At 50.7% G+C, this 20827-nt stretch overlaps 1 protein-coding gene across 1 annotated transcript in view; it reads left to right on the top strand.

Moving 5' to 3' along the window:
- Positions 1 to 20827, top strand: part of CALB2 (calbindin 2) — a 153570-nt gene that overhangs the window by 120376 nt on the left and 12367 nt on the right. Inside the window, exon 10 of the mRNA XM_069217466.1 lies at positions 3004 to 3075. Coding sequence (XP_069073567.1) covers positions 3004 to 3075 — 72 coding nt within the window. The remainder of the gene's footprint in view (positions 1 to 3003; positions 3076 to 20827) is intronic.

Genomic DNA, 20827 nt, shown 5'->3' with positions numbered 1-20827 from the left:
ACCCAGTGCACAGAGGGAGACTCAGGGGCGCATAAAGGAAGCCAGCAGAGTCTACCATGGGACCAGAGTCAGTATAGTATACCCAGTACACAGAGGGAGGCTCAGGGGCGCATAAAGGAAGCCAGCAGAGAGTCAGTATAGTATACCCAGTACACAGAGGGAGACTCAGGGACGCGTAAAGGAAGCCAGAAAAGTCTACCATGGGACCAGAGTCAGTATAGTACACCCAGTGCACAGAGGGAGACTCTGGGGCGCATAAAGGAAGCCAGCAGAGTCTACCGTGGGACCAGAGTCAGTATAGTACACCCAGTACACAGAGGGAGACTCAGGGACACATAAAGGAAGCCAGCAGAGTCTACCATGGGACCAGTCAGTATAGTACACCCAGTACACAGAGGGAGACTCAGGGGCGCATAAAGGAAGCCAGCAGAGTCTACCATGGGACCAGTCAGTATAGTATACCCAGTGCACAGAGGGAGACTCCGGGGCGCATAAAGGAAGCCAGCAGAGTCTACCGTGGGACCAGAGTCAGTATAGTACACCCAGTGCACAGAGGGGGACTCAGACATATAAAGGAAGCCAGCAGAGTCTACCATGGGACCAGAGTCAGTATAGTATACCCAGTACACAGAGGGAGGCTCAGGGGCGCATAAAGGAAGCCAGCAGAGTCTACCATGGGACCAGAGTCAGTATAGTACACCCAGTGCACAGAGGGAGACTCAGGGGCGCATAAAGGAAGCCAGCAGAGTCTACCATGGGACCAGAGTCAGTATAGTATACCCAGTACACAGAGGGAGGCTCAGGGGCGCATAAAGGAAGCCAGCAGAGAGTCAGTATAGTACACCCAGTGCACAGAGGGGGACTCAGACATATAAAGGAAGCCAGCAGAGTCTACCATGGGACCAGAGTCAGTATAGTACACCCAGTACACAGAGGGAGGCTCAGGGGCGCATAAAGGAAGCCAGCAGAGTCTACCGTGGGACCAGAGTCAGTATAGTACACCCAGTGCACAGAGGGAGACTCAGGGGCGCATAAAGGAAGCCAGCAGAGTCTACCATGGGACCAGTCAGTATAGTACACCCAGTACACAGAGGGAGGCTCAGGGGCGCATAAAGGAAGCCAGCAGAGTCTACCGTGGGACCAGAGTCAGTATAGTACACCCAGTGCACAGAGGGAGGCTCAGGGGCGCATAAAGGAAGCCAGCAGAGAGTCAGTATAGTACACCCAGTGCACAGAGGGGGACTCAGACATATAAAGGAAGCCAGCAGAGTCTACCATGGGACCAGAGTCAGTATAGTACACCCAGTGCACAGAGGGAGACTCAGGGGCGCATAAAGGAAGCCAGCAGAGTCTACCATGGGACCAGTCAGTATAGCACACCCAGTACACAGAGGGAGACTCAGGGGCGCATAAAGGAAGCCAGCAGAGAGTCAGTATAGTACACCCAGTGCACAGAGGGAGGCTCAGGGGCGCATAAAGGAAGCCAGCAGAGTCTACCGTGGGACCAGAGTCAGTATAGTACACCCAGTGCACAGAGGGAGACTCAGGGGCGCATAAAGGAAGCCAGCAGAGTCTACCATGGGACCAGTCAGTATAGTACACCCAGTACACAGAGGGAGGCTCAGGGGCGCATAAAGGAAGCCAGCAGAGTCTACCGTGGGACCAGAGTCAGTATAGTACACCCAGTGCACAGAGGGAGGCTCAGGGGCGCATAAAGGAAGCCAGCAGAGAGTCAGTATAGTACACCCAGTGCACAGAGGGGGACTCAGACATATAAAGGAAGCCAGCAGAGTCTACCATGGGACCAGAGTCAGTATAGTACACCCAGTGCACAGAGGGAGACTCAGGGGCGCATAAAGGAAGCCAGCAGAGTCTACCATGGGACCAGAGTCAGTATAGTATACCCAGTACACAGAGGGAGGCTCAGGGGCGCATAAAGGAAGCCAGCAGAGAGTCAGTATAGTACACCCAGTGCACAGAGGGAGACTCCGGGGCGCATAAAGGAAGCCAGCAGAGTCTACCATGGGACCAGAGTCAGTATAGTACACCCGGTACACAGTGGGAGCCTCAGAGGCGCATAAAGGAAGTCAACAGAGTTGGGGGACTGCGATGGAACCAGAATCAGTATAGTACAAGCAGTACACCGAGGGAGACTCCATACTTGGGGACACAGAGGAAAAAAGGTCTCCTGCTCCAGTGAACGCTTTACTGCCAGATGTTTCACATGGAGTGGAAGCCAGCAGGGTGTTAGGACTGTACCAGAATCAGCATCAGTCATTAAAGCAAGACAAACGAGTGCTGGAGCACCACAGCACGCTAGGACTGTGGTTAACATTATGCATTTGAGGTACCAAATCGTGATTCCATCACCTCAACTCTTTACGTCATGATCAAACCAGGTGCGAATGAAGCAGGCATAGTAGAGAAATCCGCTGCGATCGCGAGAGGTGGGAGCACGCTAGCGAGAGGCGGCGAGACGGTTCTGAGAAAGAAGGGGTAAACATGTTGGAGAATTTAAATGTTTATATTTTTTACGGCACACTGGAGCCCAAAAGGGCATTTTGTCATAGAAAGCCAAAAGATGTGTTGCAACTGTACATCCTGACATTTTAAAAGTTATTAAGGACTCACATGGCTGAATGCACTTGTCCCTTTAAGAAATTCATAACTAGGTAGCGTGGAGGAGTCTGGTTTGTTATTGGAGGACTGTACTAAGAGCAGTCAGACACAGATATGTGTTTTAGTTGGTTGTGCTGGCGGGGTTGTTTAAGCAGGTGTGAGGCTGATCAGAGTTGGCTCTGTTCTGTAATTGCACAGAAATGTTAAATGATGGAAAATGCTCCTCTTATATTCCCAGCAGTTTTTAAGCCAAGGGTTGCCATCACATTTTTGTTTTCAATTGATTTAAAGCCTTAATTTATGTGTGAGTGCCAAAATGCCCCCTGATAAAGCTTGTTTTACTCTATCGCTCTCTCCTCTGCCTCATCCCCTGACCACCCCTAGGACGGTAATGGTTTCATTGATGAGAACGAGCTGGACGCCCTCCTGAAAGACTTCTTCGAGAAGAACAAGAAGGTGAGATGGGCTCATGTGCTGGGGAGAGGCTTGGCGTGCTTCCTGTACCCTCCAGTCTCTCAGTCCGAGAAGTCAGGAAGGCACATTTAGACTTCTCAGGGACACAGGAGAGGCAGTAACAAGGGTGTTGAAATGGGGTCAGCCATTATTTGATAAAGGGTTGTCTGTTCCAAGGTATGGTAAAGCTCAGCCTATCCTCAGGTCAGGTAAAGGCCAGTCCATTCTCAGAAGAGATAATGATTGGTCCTTTGCCAGGTCTGGCCCTGTCTGTTTTTTTATCCTTTTGTCAATTGCATTTGTATGAGTTTGCATAGGTTTCAATGTTTGTTTATACTGTATCATGTTGATGGATTTCACTATCCAATCTGACAATAAAAATCAAATCCTAGTTGTCCCCAGTTATATAAAGCCCCATCCATTCTCATGCCAGATAAAGCCAGCCCATTCTCAGAAGAGATAATGATTGGTCCTATGTCAGGCCATATAAAACTCCATCCATTTCTGAGGCCAGATGAAGCTTCTCGAGTGAGTCAATGAATTTAATAATCTGTGAATCATACAAAGTAACTCTAATAAATGGACGTCACAACCTACAAAAAGCTCCCTCCTCGTGACGCACAGGGCTTCAGCCATCCGTAGGTTTGCTAAATGCACTTCTTCGCACCTGATATCTGCTGTAATCGAAATGTATAAAGCCTAAGCAATTCTATGATGCCGAGCTCTGGAGGCACTGTGATGTAACAAACCTAAGAATCAAAGAGAACAAATTCATAAGGTCCGTAACAATCCTTGGCTAGGATACCCCTTTTCCACCGTTAAGGTTAGATCTCACATTGAAGCCTATTGTGGAACCTACCAGACTGCGGCATCTACTGTATTGGCTTCATATTTGGACTGTTGATGTGTTAAGACCATTTAGGGATGCGCTTCGCTATATTATTTATTACTCAAGCAACGAGTATTGAGTATCCCCTGGCTAAGGTATATTAAGAGGTCTCTATTAGAAGTTGGCCTGAGAGACAACTAGTATAACCCATCCTCTACTCGCCATCCACAGTTGCCAGAGCGAAAGCCAGGTACTGGGAATCATTCATGGTGCAAAGGGAATCTTCAATAGCCCTGGGCACTTCATCACAAGCATTTTTGCATCAAAAACCTGTATTTAAGAGTAAGCAATTGTTAGATTATAAACTCCACCACTTTTAAGATTTTTGCATTTAAAATTTAGATATGGTGTTTTGCCATTAGCTATTTTTACATTTGCTTGGACATCATCCCCAATTAAATCCAAACTATGTCCTTTATGCCACATGGCAGAGGAAACAGAGGGACGTTTACTGTTTTTGCACGGCCTATTCTAGACCTAAGGCTAAATGTGTCGATCCACTATGTCAGTTTATGGGCATACTGGACTAGATAAATTTGCTAAGAATATGCAAAACTGATTCAAGATGTATGCCGTGTTTTCTGTTTCTAAATGTATGTACCCATCGTGGCTGATAAAATCTAAAACTTTGGGTAAGGCATGTGTTTGCAATGTATAACAGCCCTCTGTTGTTCTGTTTTTACTAAGGCCTATATTTATACTTTTTTAGCGCTGCATTTGCGCCGCTTTTTGATGCAAAAACGGCGAAAACTTACAAAATACAATTGTATTTTGCAAGTTTGCGCCGCTTTTGCGTCAAAAAATGACGCAAATGCGGCGCTAAAAAAGTTTAAATATGGGCCTAAGGGGCATATTTATACTCCGTTTGCGCCGAATTTGCGTCGTTTTTTTCGACGCAAATTCGACGCAAAACTAACTCCATATTTATACTTTGGCGTTAGACGCGTCTAGCGCCAAAGTTCATGGAGTTAGCGTCATTTTTTTGCGTGAACACCTTCCTTGCGTTAATGATATGCAAGGTAGGCGTTCCCGTCTTAAAAAATGACTGCGATGCATAAGCGTCGTATTTATACTCCCGGGCAAAAATGACGCCCGGGAGTGGGCGGGACTAAAAAATCTGCATTTGCGCCGGATTTTAGCGCCTGGGTCAGGGCAGGCGTTAAGGGACCTGTGGGCTCAGAATGAGCCCAGAGGTGCCCTCCCAAGCCCCCAGGGACACCCCCTGCCACCCTTGCCCACCCCAGGAGGACACCCAAGGATGGAGGGACCCATCCCAGGGAAGAAAAGGTAAGTTGTGGTAAGTATTTTTTTTTTTATTTTTTTTTGCATAGGGGGGCCTGATTTGTGCCCCCTACATGCCACTATGCCCAATGACCATGCCCAGGGGACAGAAGTCCCCTGGGCATGGCCATTGGGCAAGGGGGCATGACTCCTGTCCTTGCTAAGACAGGAGTCATGTTAATGGCGTCTGGGCGCCCAAAAAATGGCGCAAATCGGGTTAAGACGATTTTTTTGCCTCAGCCTGACTTGCCCCATTTTTGGACGCCCAAACGCTATTTTTCCCTACGCCGGCGCTGCCTGGTGTACGTGGTTTTTTTTCACGCACACCAGACAGCGCCGGTCGGCTAACGCCGGCTAACGCCATTCAATAAATACGGCGCCCGCATGGTGCTTCAGAATGGCGTTAGCCGGCGCTAATTTTTTTGGCGCAAGACTGCGTTAGCGCAGTTTTGCGTCAAAAAGTATAAATATGGGCCTAAGTTTTTTAGAATTTTATAAACAACTTATTTATCCTTTCATCAACTGCATTTGTATGAGTTTAAGTAGATTTCAATGATTGCTTGTGTTGTTTCTTGTTGGTGAATTTCATTATCCGATCAGACAAAGATGAAAGCCTAGTCAGTTCTCGGTTACATAAAGCTCCATCCATTCTCGGTTCACATCAAACCCCACCCATTCTCAGAACAGATAATGCTCGGTCTTTGGTCAGGCCAAAAGAAGCTTCATCCATCCTCAGGCCACATAAAGCAGAATCAATTTTCGGGTGATATAACGCCCCATCCATTCTCAGGTGAAATAAAGCCCAGTCCATTTGCAGGTCAGACAAACACTGGCCCATTTTTAGGCCAGAAAATTCACAATTCGACCTCAGTCAGGTAAAGCGAGGTCTATTCTCAGGCCAGATAAAGCCCCTTTCCATTTACTAGTCTGTAAATTTTAGGGTATTCTCCAGTAGGTAAAGCATGGTCGATTTATTGTTCATATTAAGCCCAGTCCATTCTCGCGAGAGAAAATGCCCAGTCCTTTGATAGGCCATATTAAGCTCCATCCATTCTTAGACCAGATAAAGCGTGGTTCATTTTCGGACTACATAATATGTCACCGATTCTTGAGTCGTACAAAGCCTCATCCACTCTCAGACGAGGTGAGAAATCCCAGTCAATTTGCAGATCTCAGGCCAGAAAAAAACCAGTCCATTCTCAGTTAGGTAAATCCAAGTCCATTCGCAGGTCAGGTCAAGCCCTGTCCATTTTCAAGTCTCTGAAACCCAGTCAGTTTTTGTTTACATAAAGCCAGGCCAGGTACATCCCAGTTCATTCTCACGGCAGATAACGCCTGGTCCTTTGCCAGGCCAAATAAAGCGTCATCTATTCTCAGGCCACATAAAGCAAGGTCCATTATAGGGCCGTATGAAGCCCCATCCATTCTCAGGCGAGATGGAGCTCAGTCCAGTTGCAGATCAGATAAACACTGGCCGGTGCTCAGGCCAGAAAAAGCCCAGACCAGTCTCAGTCAGGCAAAGCCAGGTCCATTCTCGGGCAAGATAAGGCCCTGTCCATTTTCAAGTCTGAAAATCCTCTCAAGTAGATAAAGCCTGGCTCATTCAGAATAATGATGAAGTCCACTCCATTATCTGAACAGATAATGCTCAGTCCTTTGATAAGCCAAGTACAGCCTCATCCAGATAAAGCTTGGTTCATTCCCAAGCTACATAAAGTCGTATCCATTTTTTAGTCATGTAAAGTCCCATTTATTGCTATTCCATTTAAAACCCTGTCCATTCAAAGGCCTGATAAAGCTGTATCTATTCTCAGACCAGTTAAAGCCCAGTGTATTCTTATGGCAAATAATGTTTAAAGGTTCCTGAGGAAAGTTATCCCTTGCTTACCTGGGGAGCAGAAAGGAAGGTTTTTGACACATGTGTTCTATTGCAGATCAGTTACTATAACAGTATTTGGTGCTCCAGGCCAACTATCTGGCAATGCTGCAAAGTATGCAGAATTTTGCTGTTAGTATCGTCAGAAATATTGCAAAGTTTAAACACATAACTGAAGCACGACGAGTGATCAAGAGAATGACCAGTTCAGTTCAACTACCTCTGTATAGCTTGTAAAGTGTGCTCGGACAGATTTTGGAGCTGTGCTTACTGCTGTAGAAGTGCTCCATCCTACCCATTGCTTTCTGCAAACCATTCCAATTTTCTTGTGACTTGGAAAAAAGAGTATGTGTTGGGGAATAGTTATTCTGTTATTTGGCACTTAAAATTTGGAATAATCTGCCTGTAACCCCTGTAACAGGACCAAAAAACCCAGTTTCAACAAGGAATTCAAAACCTTTTCATTTTACAAATTTGTGTTAGCTTCTGCTCTTGCCTGCTGTTTTCCAGGTCCCGGAAGCATTTTGTAGGCATCAGATCTATTCTTACATAAGAGAATATCTAAAAAATTCAGTTTGCATAATGTTCGGCTCAATGTAGGTACAATAATGCTGCGTCCATTGGCAGGTGGTATAATGACCACTATAGTCTAACTGCGAAAATGCCCGGCCCCTTCTCGGGTAGGCTACTAACAAGTATTTTCTCTAGTGGGATAAAGCTTCGCCCATTCTCAGGTGGTCTAGTGACCCCTATATTCTGAGGTGGGATAATGCCCCATCCGCTCTCTGGTAGTCTGACTAGTTTATTTTTAGATGGGATAAGGCCCAGTCCATTCGCATGTGATCTAATGACCAGTACATTTTTAGGTGGGATACTGCCACGTCCATTCTCAGGTAGTCTGACTAGTTTGTTTTAAGGTGGGATAATACCCCGTCTGTTTTCATGTGGTCTAATGACCAGCATATTCTCAGGTGAGATATTGCCCCGTCCATTTTCTGGTACTCCAATGATAAGTTTATTTTCAGGTGGGATAATGTCGTGAACATTCTCAGATAGCCCAATGACCAGTTATTCTTAGGGAGAATAATGGCCCATTTATTCTCATGTGCAGTACCTCTCAATGATGTGATCCATGACATACTTTAAGAATTAATAAGGTCCCTTCCTGTTTAGATGGAACAAGACTCAGTACTTCTCTGTTGTAACAATGCATGGTCAATTCTAAAATGCAAGTTTGAAAGAGGAAGCACCACAATTGGTGCTGGTAAGATGACTCCACATACAAACATCGATATTTGCACTTATCCCCTCCTCAATCAAATAAGTCTTCCTCTGAACCAGAGTTGGTAGATAGTCCCCCAGTGGAAGAACTAAGGCTGACCCCTGTGCAGCTGTTTGCCCTTGTTCTGGTGTTAAACCCTCTTCCACCTTCTTCCAGAATACCCAGAATTTCCTGTACCAAATCAGTACGGGTCACATCCTTCATACAGGTCATGCTGATTATCTTCTGTGGTGCCTAAGACCCCTCTCGTGCACCCTCGGGCCCCAGCGGGTCCTTCCCCAGTGAAAGTCAACAACAGACATCCTAAGGTCCTGGAGCTGCATTGGTGCCCAGAGTTTAGCCAGCAGTTCCTCCACTAATGCCAACATCGCCTCCGGTTCTGGAGTCTTTATTAAACAAAAAGACATTCATTCACTAAAGCGGGCAGGCGCAGAGATTGGTAGTGAAGATCCAGTAGAGATGGAGGAATCTCCGTTCCAGACCCTTCCCTAGAGATGACTAGTGACAAAGAATAAATAACATATTTTTAACTGATTCGGATCACATCCTAATGCTCCACACAATAGACCACGATGATGATAGGAGTGAGGCAGCAATTTTAATGTCCTACCACCGCAGACACACCTGATTACTTAGCTGTTCGGAATGCAAGTAGCCCAGGTAGCTGTCCGAAGGTAGAAATCGAATAACCTTCAATGTTGCCTCAGAGAGGTAAAAAAATTAAATTGGTGATCAAAAAAGCACCAGAGGTGCTAGAACTGTCTTAGCTAATGGGGAGAAACAAGGCAGACCTTTTGACGGAGAACCTCCACTCCACTTCTGCTGTCTTGTATCTGTTGCTCTAATTAATGAAGTCCTCATGGAGCCCATCAAGGTGGCTTGGCCAAGCTTACTTCTATACCAGCAGTGAGCCAACAGGGTGCCTGCCGCTATTGGTCAGTGCTGGGGATCTGGCCTTTTGGCCATCCCCCTCTTCACAAGAAAGCTGGTACTGCAAGCTTTCCCTTGCGTGACATAGGATCCTGACTCCTTCTCCAGTACATCACCAGATTGGAAGTCTAAAAAATGATAAGCGTGGAATAAAGTGTTTGCCTCACAGAGTCTGGCACTTGGGACCATGAATGTCACATGCTGTTTGGGCACGTACACCCATACACTGTGGGAAACGGCAGATGGGGTGGTGCCATGCCTCTCAAACCATATCAAGGGCAATTTTGTAAAGGTAGTTTGGAATAGACAGGGTCCAGTGAAACAAATGCTGACGCAGGTCGGGATACCATGAATTTGGTTGCTAGAGCCATGGAATCTTCTTTTTCTCTCAGAGGACACACTTGGCTTTGCTGAACTGTTTTTCTGAGGATAGTTAGCCAAATGTAATGAGCATGCCCTTTGATGGGTCTTGAATTTTGGAAAAAACATGAAATTTAAGCAGGGTTCAGCCACTGCTTGGTCTTTGGGATTGAATTTCCCTGCCTGGAAATTTCATAAACAGCGCCACAAGTTTTGCAGCTACTTAAAAGTGTTGCTCTTTCATCAACAGTAGCCATCTTAGCCAGGCCAGCAGACACATCAGCTCCTGTGTCAGTACAAAGAACTTGGTGGAACCAAAGGTATACAGGCCCAACAGCCCTCCTACTCTTCTTCATGCTTTCCAGTGACACCCAGAAAACCGCTTTAGCTTTTCTTGTCAGGTTCCCCTGAAGCCTGTGGGGTGCAAGACTAGAGCACCATTTGAAGACCTGGCATGGATTCAAAATGGGATGTAGGGCCTTTACAACATAAAAGTTGGATATGCTGTTCCTGTCCCAATCATATCCTCCCAATCAGATGAGCACATCTGCATCTTTAAGCATTAGGTTGTGGCACTATTGTAGAAAGGAATGGTGGAGTTAGTCCCAAAGCAAGATATCTGGCAGTGTTGCAATCCCCATTACTTTCTTGTGCCCAAGAAGCACAGTGGCCTGCATTCTATCCTGGACCTCAGGGTCTTGAATTCTTTCCTCTTCAGGAAAAAAACAAGATGCTGTCCTTTGCCCAGGTGCTTTTGGCTCTGGCATTGGATGACTGGATGGTACATCTTGCTTGTAGGATGTGAACTTATGCATATTGATTGTGCAGGTACACCAGATGTACTCCAGTTAATTTTTTCCCATTCTTATTAACATTGGCTCCCAGGGTCTTCACCAAGATGATGGCAGTGGCTCTGGTACATCTGTGCAGGTCAGGGCATCTCAGTATTCCCACACCTGGGAGTTTGGCTGCTGAAGGAAAGGTAGCTGCAGCTGTTACCAGACCACTTGAATACTACAGTATCACTGCTATTAAACTTGCAGTTTTCCATCATTCTTCCAAGGACACACCTGAAACCCTCTCAGTGCCTCCTGTTCATATGGGCAGCTTTGGAGACTGTATCTGTCAGAGCTGAGTGTACTTCACTTTCTGAGTCTACTGGCTTCTTGCATTCTGTTGGTTACTTATGCACACTGACTCATGAGGGTTCTCCAGTGGTGTCTCCACCTGCAATGTTTCAAATATGGGGAGAGCTGACAGACATCACTGGGATCCCCCAGACACTGCAATGTAGCTCCAGTGGTGCTCAGTAAAGGGGAACCTGTCCTCTGGGAAGACTTTTTGCCCACCATCAGCAGTAGCCATCATGCTGGCAGATGCATCCATCTTGGAGTGTGGTGCTTATCTGGAGGAATTGGAGATCATAGGACTTTGGTCTCCAGAGGTGCTAGAATTCCATTTCAACCTAATCAAACTACGGGCAATTCACCTGGCCCTGAAGGCAAACCCACCCTCCCTCCATGGTGGCCTGTCCAAATTCTTACAAATCCTCAACCTCTCTACCAGGAAGTGCTGAGGCTGTGGGCTGGGGCTCAAGTATAGGGGAGTTGGCTGGTTGCCAGCTTTCTGGCAGGTTTCTTGAATACAAGAGCCTAGATCCTTAGTCGATGTTATCTTTCCAAACATGAGTTTCGCCTCCTTCTAGAGACTGTATGTAGGAGGCTGGCCTGGCTTGTAGTGGGTACCAAGGGGTACTTACACTTTGTACCAGGTCCAGTTATCCCTTATTAGTGTAGAAGAGGTGTCTAGCAGCTTAGGCTGATAGAAAAGGGTAGCTTAGCAGAGCAGCTTAGGCTGAACTAGGAGACATGCAAAGCTCCTACTATACCACTGGTGTCATATGCACAATATCATAAGAAAACACAATACACAGATATACTAAAAATAAAGGTACTTTATTTTTATGACAATATGCCAAAAGTATCTCAGTGAGTACCCTCAGTATGAGGATAGCAAATATACACAAGATATATCTACACAATACCAAAAATATGCAGTAATAGCAATAGAAAACAGTGCAAGCAATGTACAGTCACAATAGGTTGCAATGAGAGCACATAGGTATAGGGGCAACACAAACCATATACTCCAAAAGTGGAATGCGAATAACGTATGGACCCCAAACCTATGTGAGCTTGTAGAGGGTCGCTGGGACTGTAAGAAAACAGTGAGGGTTAGAAAAATAGCCCACCCCAAGACCCTGAAAAGTGGGTGCAAGGTGCACCTAAGTTCCCCAGAGAGCACAGAAGTCGTGATAGGGGAATTCTGCAAGGAAGACCAACACCAGCAATGCAACAACTATGGATTTCCGGACGAGAGTACCTGTGGAACAAGGGGGCCAAGTCCAAGAGTCACGATCAAGTCGGGAGAGGGCAGATGCCCAGGAAATGCCAGCTGTGGGTGCAAAGAAGCTGCCACCGGATGGTAGAAGCTGTGGATTCTGCAAGAACGAAGAGGACTAGGAACTTCCCCTTTGGAGGATGGATGTCCCACGTCGTGAAGAAGCTTGCAGAGGTGTTCCCACGCAGAAAGACCGCAAACAAGCCTTGCTAGTTGCAAGGGTCGCGGTTAGGGTTTTTGGATGCTGCTGTGGCCCAGGAGGGACCAGGATGTCGCCAATTGCGTGAGGAGATAGAGGGGGCGCCCAGCAAGACAAGGAGCCCACTCAGAAGCAGGCAGCACCCGCAGAAGTGCCGGAACAGGCACTACGAAGAAGAGTGAACCGGAGCTCACCCGAAGTCACAAAAGAAGGTCCCACGACGCCGGAGGACAACTCAGGAGGTCGTGCACTGCAGGTTAGAGTGTCGGGGACCCAGGCTTGGCTGTGCACAAAGGAAATCCTGGAAGAGTGCACAGGAGCCAGAGCAGCTGCAAATCACGCGGTACCCAGCAATGCAGTCTGGCGTGGGGAGGCAAGGACTTACCTCCACCAAACTTGGACTGAAGAGTCACTGGACTGTGGGAGTCACTTGGACAGAGTTGCTGAGTTCCAGGGACCACGCTCGTCGTGCTGAGAGGGGACCCAGAGGACCGGTGATGCAGTCGGTGATGCCTGCGGTTGCAGGGGGAAGATTCTGTCGACCCACAGGAGACTTCTTCGGAGCTTCTAGTGCAGAGAGGAGGCAGACTACCCCCACAGCATGCACCACCAGGAAAACAGTCGAGAAGGCGGCAGGATCACCCTCACCCACCTCTACCACCCCCCCTCCCCTATCTTTTCAACCCTACTCCTATCTATCTCCCTATTCTCCTAAAACTCTAACACTCACCCCCCTCCACCCTTAAGCCCCCCTCCCCCAGCTCTTCTCACTCTACCTGTCCCCCCCTCCCTCGCGCTTTCCCGCCGCGACCTCCTGCACGCCCCCGCCCCCCAGCTCCCATTCGCCCCCAGCTGACCCCTCCCCCCTCCTCCCTCTTATGGCGGCCGCTGCGCGACAGTGGTAGCGACCCTTGACCCAAGGGTAGGTCGCTCCCCCTGCCGCTGCAGCTCCTCCAGCTCCTCCAGGTTCCTGAGTTCCTGAGACCCACCTCCCAGCCCCTCACCCTGCCCCGCGCTACTCACCCTCTCTCCTGCTCCTGCTTCTTTTCCTCCTCTCTGTCTCTTCCTCCTCGCTCCTCCTCTGCAATCTTCTTCTGTACTCTTCTTCTCCCCGTCTTCTCTCTTCTTCTGTGTGCTCCTCAGCCTCTCCTGTCGCCTCTCTTCTTCCTCATCTCGTTCTGTGGTCTTCTGCCTTCTGCTCTTCGTCTTCTTTATCTTCTTTGGTGATCTTCTGTTCGTCTGCTCTTCTGCTTCCTCGTCCCCTGCATCTTCCTCTGTGTTCTTCGGTTCTTCTGTGTTCTTCTCTTCTGTTCTTCTGTGTTCTTCTCTTCTGTTCTTCTGTGTTCTTCCGGTCTCTGTGTTCTTCTCCTCTGCTCTTCTGTGTTCTTCCGGTCTTCTGTGTTCTTCTCTTCTGTTCTTCTGTGTTCTTCGGTTCTTCTGTGTTCTTCTCTTCTGTTCTTCTTTGTTCTTCCGGTCTTCTGTGTTATTCTCTTCTGTTCTTCTGTGTTCTTCCGGTCTTCTGTGTTCTTCTCCTCTGCTCTTCTGTGTTCTTCCGGTATTCTGTGTTCTTCGCTTCTTCTGTTCTTCGGTCCTCTCCGACTCCTGTCTCTTCCCGCCCCTGTCTCTGCCCTCCTGCTCCTGCCTCACCCCCCTCTATCTCTCCACCTATCTCTCACTATCACCCACATCTACCCTTTCGCTACCTGCCTCCCTCACTCCTCTACCTATCTCTCCACCTAACTCCCTCACTCACCCCCTCCTCCTATCTACCTATTTTTCTATCTCTCCACCTATCTCTCCATCTATCTATTTCCCTATCTCTCCCCCCGTCCCGACACCCCTCAGTTACCTATCTCCCTATCCTCTCACTCTACCTCTCACCCTCACCCACCTCTACCACCCCCCCTCCCCTATCTTTTCAACCCTACTCCTATCTATCTCCCTATTCTCCTAAAACTCTAACACTCACCCCCCTCCACCCTTAAACCCCCTCCCCCAGCTCTTCTCACTCTACCTGTCCCCCCCTCCCTCGCGCTTTCCCGCCGCGACCTCCTGCATGCCCCCGCCCCCCAGCTCCCATTCGCCCCCAGCTGACCCCTCCCCCCCCCTCCTCCCTCTTATGGCGGCCGCTGCGCGACAGTGGTAGCGACCCTTGACCCAAGGGTAGGTCGCTCCCCCTGCCGCTGCAGCTCCTCCAGGTTCCTGAGTTCCTGAGACCCAACTCACAGTAAGTACCCCCCACCTCCCAGCCCCTTGCCCTGCCCCGCGCTACTCACCCTCTCTCCTGCTTCTTTTCCTCCTCTCTGTCTCTTCCTCCTCGCTCCTCCTCTGCAATCTTCTTCTGTACTCTTCTTCTCCCCGTCTTCTCTCTTCTTCTGTGTGCTCCTCAGCCTCTCCTGTCGCCTCTCTTCTTCCTCATCTCGTTCTGTGGTCTTCTGCCTTCTGCTCTTCGTCTTCTTTATCTTCTTTGGTGATCTTCTGTTCGTCTGCTCTTCTGCTTCCTCGTCCCCTGCATCTTCCTCTGTGTTCTTCGGTTCTTCTGTGTTCTTCACTTCTGTTCTTCTGTGTTCTTCGGTTCTTCTGTGTTCTTCTCTTCTGTTCTTCTGTGTTCTTCCGGTCGTCTGTGTTCTTCTCTTCTGTTCTTCTGTGTTCTTCCGGTCTTCTGTGTTCTTCTCCTCTGCTCTTCTGTGTTCTTCAGTTCTTCTGTGTTCTTCTCTTCTGTTCTTCTGTGTTCTTCGGTTCTTCTGTGTTCTTCTCTTCTGTTCTTCTGTGTTCTTCCGGTCTTCTGTGTTCTTCTCTTCTGTTCTTCTGTGTTCTTCCGGTCTTCTGTGTTCTTCTCCTCTGCTCTTCTGTGTTCTTCCGGTCTTCTGTGTTCTTCGCTTCTTCTGTTCTTCGGTCCTCTCCGACTCCTGTCTCTTCCCGCCCCTGTCTCTGCCCTCCTGCTCCTGCCTCACCCCCCTCTATCTCTCCACCTATCTCTCACTATCACCCACATCTACCCTTTCGCTACCTGCCTCCCTCACTCCTCTACCTATCTCTCCACCTAACTCCCTCACTCACCCCCTCCTCCTATCTACCTATTTTTCTATCTCTCCACCTATCTCTCCATCTATCTATTTCCCTATCTCTCCCCCCGTCCCGACACCCCCTCTGTTACCTATCTTCCTATCCTCTCACTCTACCTCTCACCCTCACCCACCTCTACCAGCCCCCTCCCCTATCTTTTCAACCCTACTCCTATCTATCTCCCTATTCTCCTAAAACTCTAACACTCACCCCCCTCCACCCTTAAACCCCCCTCCCCCAGCTCTTCTCACTCTACCTGTCCCCCCCTCCCTCGCGCTTTCCCGCCGCGACCTCCTGCACGCCCCCGCCCCCCAGCTCCCATTCGCTCCCAGCTGACCCCTCCTCCCTCTTATGGCGGCCGCTGCGCGACAGTGGTAGCGACCCTTGACCCAAGGGTAGGTCGCTCCCCCTGCCGCTGCAGCTCCTCCAGCTCCTCCAGGTTCCTGAGTTCCTGAGACCCACCTCACAGTAAGTACCCCCCACCTCCCAGCCCCTCGCCCTGCCCCGCGCTACTCACCCTCTCTCCTGCTCCTGCTTCTTTTCCTCCTCTCTGTCTCTTCCTCCTCGCTCCTCCTCTGCAATCTTCTTCTGCACTCTTCTTCTCCCCGTCTTCTCTCTTCTTCTGTGTGCTCCTCAGCCTCTCCTGTCGCCTCTCTTCTTCCTCATCTTGCTCTGTGGTCTTCTGCCTTCTGCTCTTCGTATTCTGTATCTTCTTTGTTGATCTTCTGTTCGTCTGCTCTTCTGCTTCTTCGTCCCCTGCATCTTCCTCTGTGTTCTTCTGTGTTCTTCTCTTCTGTTCTTCTGTGTTCTTCTGTTCTTCTGTGTTCTTCTCTTCTGTTCTTCTGTGTTCTTCGGTTCTTCTGTGTTCTTCCGGTCCTCTGTGTTCTTCTCTTCTGTGTTCTTCCGGTCTTCTGTGTCCTTCTCTTCTGTTCTTCTGTGTTCTTCCGGTCTTCTGTGTTCTTCGCTTCTTCTGTTCTTCGGTCCTCTCCGACTCCTGTCTCTGCCCTCCTGCTCCTGCCTCACCCCCCTCTATCTCTCCACCTATCTCTCACTATCACCCACATCTACCCTTTCGCTACCTGCCTCCCTCACTCCTCTACCTATCTCTCCCCCTAACTCCCTCACTCACCCCCTCTTCCTATCTACCTATTTTTCTATCTCTCCACCTATCTCTCCATCTATCTATTTCCCTATCTCTCCCCCCGTCCCGACACCCCCTCTGTTACCTATCTCCCTATCCTCTCACTCTACCTCTCACCCTCACCCACCTCTACCACCCCCCTCCCCTATCTTTTCAACCCTACTCCTATCTATCTCCCTATTCTCCTAAAACTCTAACACTCACCCCCCTCCACCCTTAAACCCCCCTCTCCAAGCTCTTCTCTACCTGTCCCCCCCTCCCTCGCGCTTTCCCGCCGCGACCTCCTGCACGCCACCGCCCCCCAGCTCCCATTCGCCCCCAGCTGACCCCTCCCCCCCCCTCCCTCTTATGGCGGCCGCTGCGCGACCGTGCCGCTGGCGCACCAGAGGCAAGCCCGTCTGCACCCGTCTGCGCCCGTCCGCGCCTGGCCCGCGCCCAGTGCCACGACCCCTGGTCCCCAGCCCTCCCCTACCCGCTGACCCGCTACGACCCCACCACCCTCCACGCCCTCAACCCCGGGCGCTCCAACACCTGCTTCCAAGCCCACCCCAAGCGCACCCATGGACCCTTCGCCTGTAACTCCTGCAAACGCATCTTCCACCACGCAACTACCACGACCACCAGCCCACGCGCCATCAACCACCTCAAGTGCATCCTGGTCAACGCTCGCTCTGTCCACAAGCACGCAGTTGAACTCTGGGACCTCCTGGACTCCACAGCTCCGGACGTCGCCTTCATCACGGAAACCTGGATGAACGCCTCATCAGCTCCAGACATCGCCACTGCCATCCCCGAAGGCTACAAGATCTCCAGAAAAGACCGCACCAACCAAGTAGGAGGAGGTATCGCCATCGTCTTCAAAGACTCCATCAGCGTCACCACCTCCACCGAAGACACCCCTCTCGCCGCTGAACATCTGCATTTTCAATTTCGCACCGACCCCAGGACCACCCTCAGAGGATCCCTCGTCTACCGTCCCCCCGGACCACGCGCCCCTTTTAGCGACACCATCGCCAACTTCATCTCCCCGCACGCCCTCGCCTCGCCGGACTACATCCTCCTAGGCGACCTCAACTTCCATCTGGAAAAGAACAACGACCCCAACACCACCGCCCTGCTCGACAACCTCGCCAACCTCGGCCTCAAGCAACTGGTGAACACCGCCACCCACATCGCCGGACACACGCTCGACCCTATCTTCTCCGCCAGCAAACACATCTTCTTCAGCCACACCTCCGCTCTACACTGGACCGACCACAGCTGTGTCCACTTCACATTCCGACGCAAGACCCGCCACCTCCACACTCAACCCATCCCTCGTCGACAGTGGAACAAGATCCCCGAAGAGCAACTCTTCTCCGCACTCGCCGCCAACCAACCCGCCCTCACCACCGACCCCAACGACGCAGCCCTCAGCCTCACAAACTGGATCTCCAACTGCGCAGACAACCTTGCTCCCCTCAAACGCACGCATCGACAGACCAACACCAAAAAACCTCTTTGGTTCTCTGACACCCTCAAAGAATCAAAGAAAACTTGTCGCACTCTCGAGAAGGCCTGGCGCAAGGACCACACTGCTGACAACATGACCGCCCTCAAGAACGCTTCCCGCGAACACCACCACCTGATCCGCGCTGCCAAAAGGAACTTTTTCACCGACAGACTGGACAAAATCAGCCACAACAGCAGAGAACTTTTCAGCATCGTCAAGGAGTTCTCCAACCCCAACGCCAACGCCGTAACGCCCTCACAGGATTTGTGCGAATCCCTCGCCACCTTCTTCCATCGCAAGATCAGCGACCTCCACGACAGCTTCGGACACCAGACCCAACCAAACATCACCGAACCCGCACCCCCGGCCTTCACCCTCAACAACTGGACCCACATCAACACTGAAGAAACCAAATCCATCATGAACTCTATCCACTCCGGCGCCCCTTCGGACCCCTGCCCTCACTTCATCTTTAATAAAGCCGACGACATCATCGCCCCGCACCTCCAGGCCGTCATCAACTCTTCTTTTTCTTCTGCTACCTTCCCCGAATGCTGGAAACACGCCGAAGTCAACGCCCTCCTAAAGAAACCTACGGCTGACCCGAGCGACCTGAAAAACTTCCGCCCCATCTCTCTCCTGCCTTTCCCAGCCAAGGTAATAGAGAAGACCGTCAACAAACAGCTGACCACCTTCCTGGAAAACAACAACCTGCTCGACCCTTCACAAACCGGATTCCGAACCAACCACCGCACGGAAACCGCCCTCATCTCAGTCACAGACGACATCAGAACCCTGATGGACAACGGTGAAACAGTCGCCCTCATCCTCCTCGACCTCTCGGCTGCCTTCGACACCGTCTGTCACCGCACCCTAATCACTCGCCTCCGCTCCACCGGGATCCAAGGCCAGGCCCTGGACTGGATCGCCTCCTTCCTCTCAAACCGTTCCCAAAGAGTTTACCTCCCACCGTTTCGCTCAGACCCCACCGAGATCATCTGCGGCGTACCTCAAGGCTCATCGCTCAGCCCGACACTCTTCAATGTCTACATGAGCCCCCTCGCCAACATCGTATGCAAGCACGACATCATCATCACCTCCTACGCCGACGACACCCAACTTATACTCTCCCTCACCAAGGACCCCGCCAGCGCCAAGACCAACCTACAAGAGGGGATGAAGGACGTCGCAGATTGGATGAGGTTCAGCCGCCTAAAGCTGAACTCTGACAAAACGGAAGTCCTCATCCTCGGCAACACCCCGTCCGCCTGGGACGACTCCTGGTGGCCCACGGCCCTCGGCACCGCACCGACCCCCACAGACCACGCCCGCAACCTCGGCTTCATCTTGGACCCCCTTCTCACCATGACCAAGCAAGTCAACGCCGTGTCCTCCGCCTGCTTCCTCACCCTCTGCATGCTCCGCAAGATCTTCCGCTGGATCCCCGCCGACACTAGAAAAACCGTGACCCACGCCCTCGTCACGAGCCGCCTGGACTACGGCAACACCCTCTACGCTGGGACCACCGCCAAACTCCAAAATCGCCTGCAACGCATTCAAAACGCCTCGGCCCGCCTCATCCTCGACGTACCCCGCAACAGCCACATCTCCGCACACCTGAGACACCTGCATTGGCTCCCAGTCAGCAAAAGGATCACCTTTCGACTTCTCACCCACGCACACAAAGCCCTCCACAACAAGGGACCGGAATACCTCAACCGACGCCTCAGCTTCTACGTCCCGACCCGCCTCCTCCGTTCCTCTGGCCTCGCGCTCGCTGCCGTCCCTCGCATCCGCCGCTCCACGGCGGGTGGGAGGTCTTTCTCCTTCCTGGCAGCTAAGACCTGGAACTCCCTCCCCACCAGCCTCAGGACCACCCAGGACCACTCCGCATTCCGGAGACTCCTAAAAACCTGGCTTTTCGAGCAGCAGTAACCCCCCCCCCCCCTTTCCCCTAGCGCCTTGAGACCCACACGGGTGAGTAGCGCGCTTTATAAATGTTAATGATTTGATATGATTTGATTTGATCAGCGATGCAAGGTTGCAGTACTCGTCTTTGCTACTTTGTTGCGGTTTTGCAGGCTTCCAGCGCAGTCAGCGGTCGATTCCTTGGCAGAAGGTGAAGGGAGAGATGCAGAGGAACTCTGATGAGCTCTTGCATTCGTTATCTAAAGAATTCCCCAAAGCAGAGACCCTAAATAGCCAGAAAAGGAGGTTTGGCTACTTAGGAAAGAGGATAGGCTAGCAACACAGGTAAGAGCCTATCAGAAGGAGTCTCTGACGTCACCTGCTGGCACTGGCCACTCAGAGCAGTCCAGTGTGCCAGCAGCACCTGTTTCCAAGATGGCAGAGGTCTGGAGCACACTGGAGGAGCTCTGGGCACCTCCCAAGGGAGGTGCATGTCAGGGGAGTGGTCACTCCCCTTTCCTTTGTCCAGTTTTGTGCCAGAGCAGGGCTGGGGGATCCCTGAACCGGTGTAGACTGGCTTATGCAGAGCTGGGCACCATCTGTGCCCATCAAAGCATTTCCAGAGGCTGGGGGAGGCTACTCCTCCCCAGCCCTGACACCTTTTTCCAAAGGGAGGGCGTGTAACACCCTCTCTCTGAGGAAGTCCTTTGTTCTGCCTTCCTGGGCCAAGCCTGGCTGGACCCCAGGAGGGCAGAAACCTGTCTGAGGGGTTGGCAGGAGCAGCAGCTGCAGTGAAACCCCGGGAAAGGCAGTTTGGCAGTACCCAGGTCTGTTCTAGAGACCCGGGGGATCATGGAATTGTCTCCTCAATGCCAGGATGGCATTGGGGTGACAATTCCATGATCTTAGACATGTTACATGGCCATGTTCG

Source organism: Pleurodeles waltl, chromosome 12, assembly GCF_031143425.1.
Source record: "Pleurodeles waltl isolate 20211129_DDA chromosome 12, aPleWal1.hap1.20221129, whole genome shotgun sequence".
NCBI classification, from domain to species: Eukaryota; Metazoa; Chordata; class Amphibia; order Caudata; family Salamandridae; genus Pleurodeles; species Pleurodeles waltl.
The sequence above is the reverse complement of the archived record's forward strand: the minus strand, read 5'-3'. Positions and strand labels throughout refer to the sequence as shown.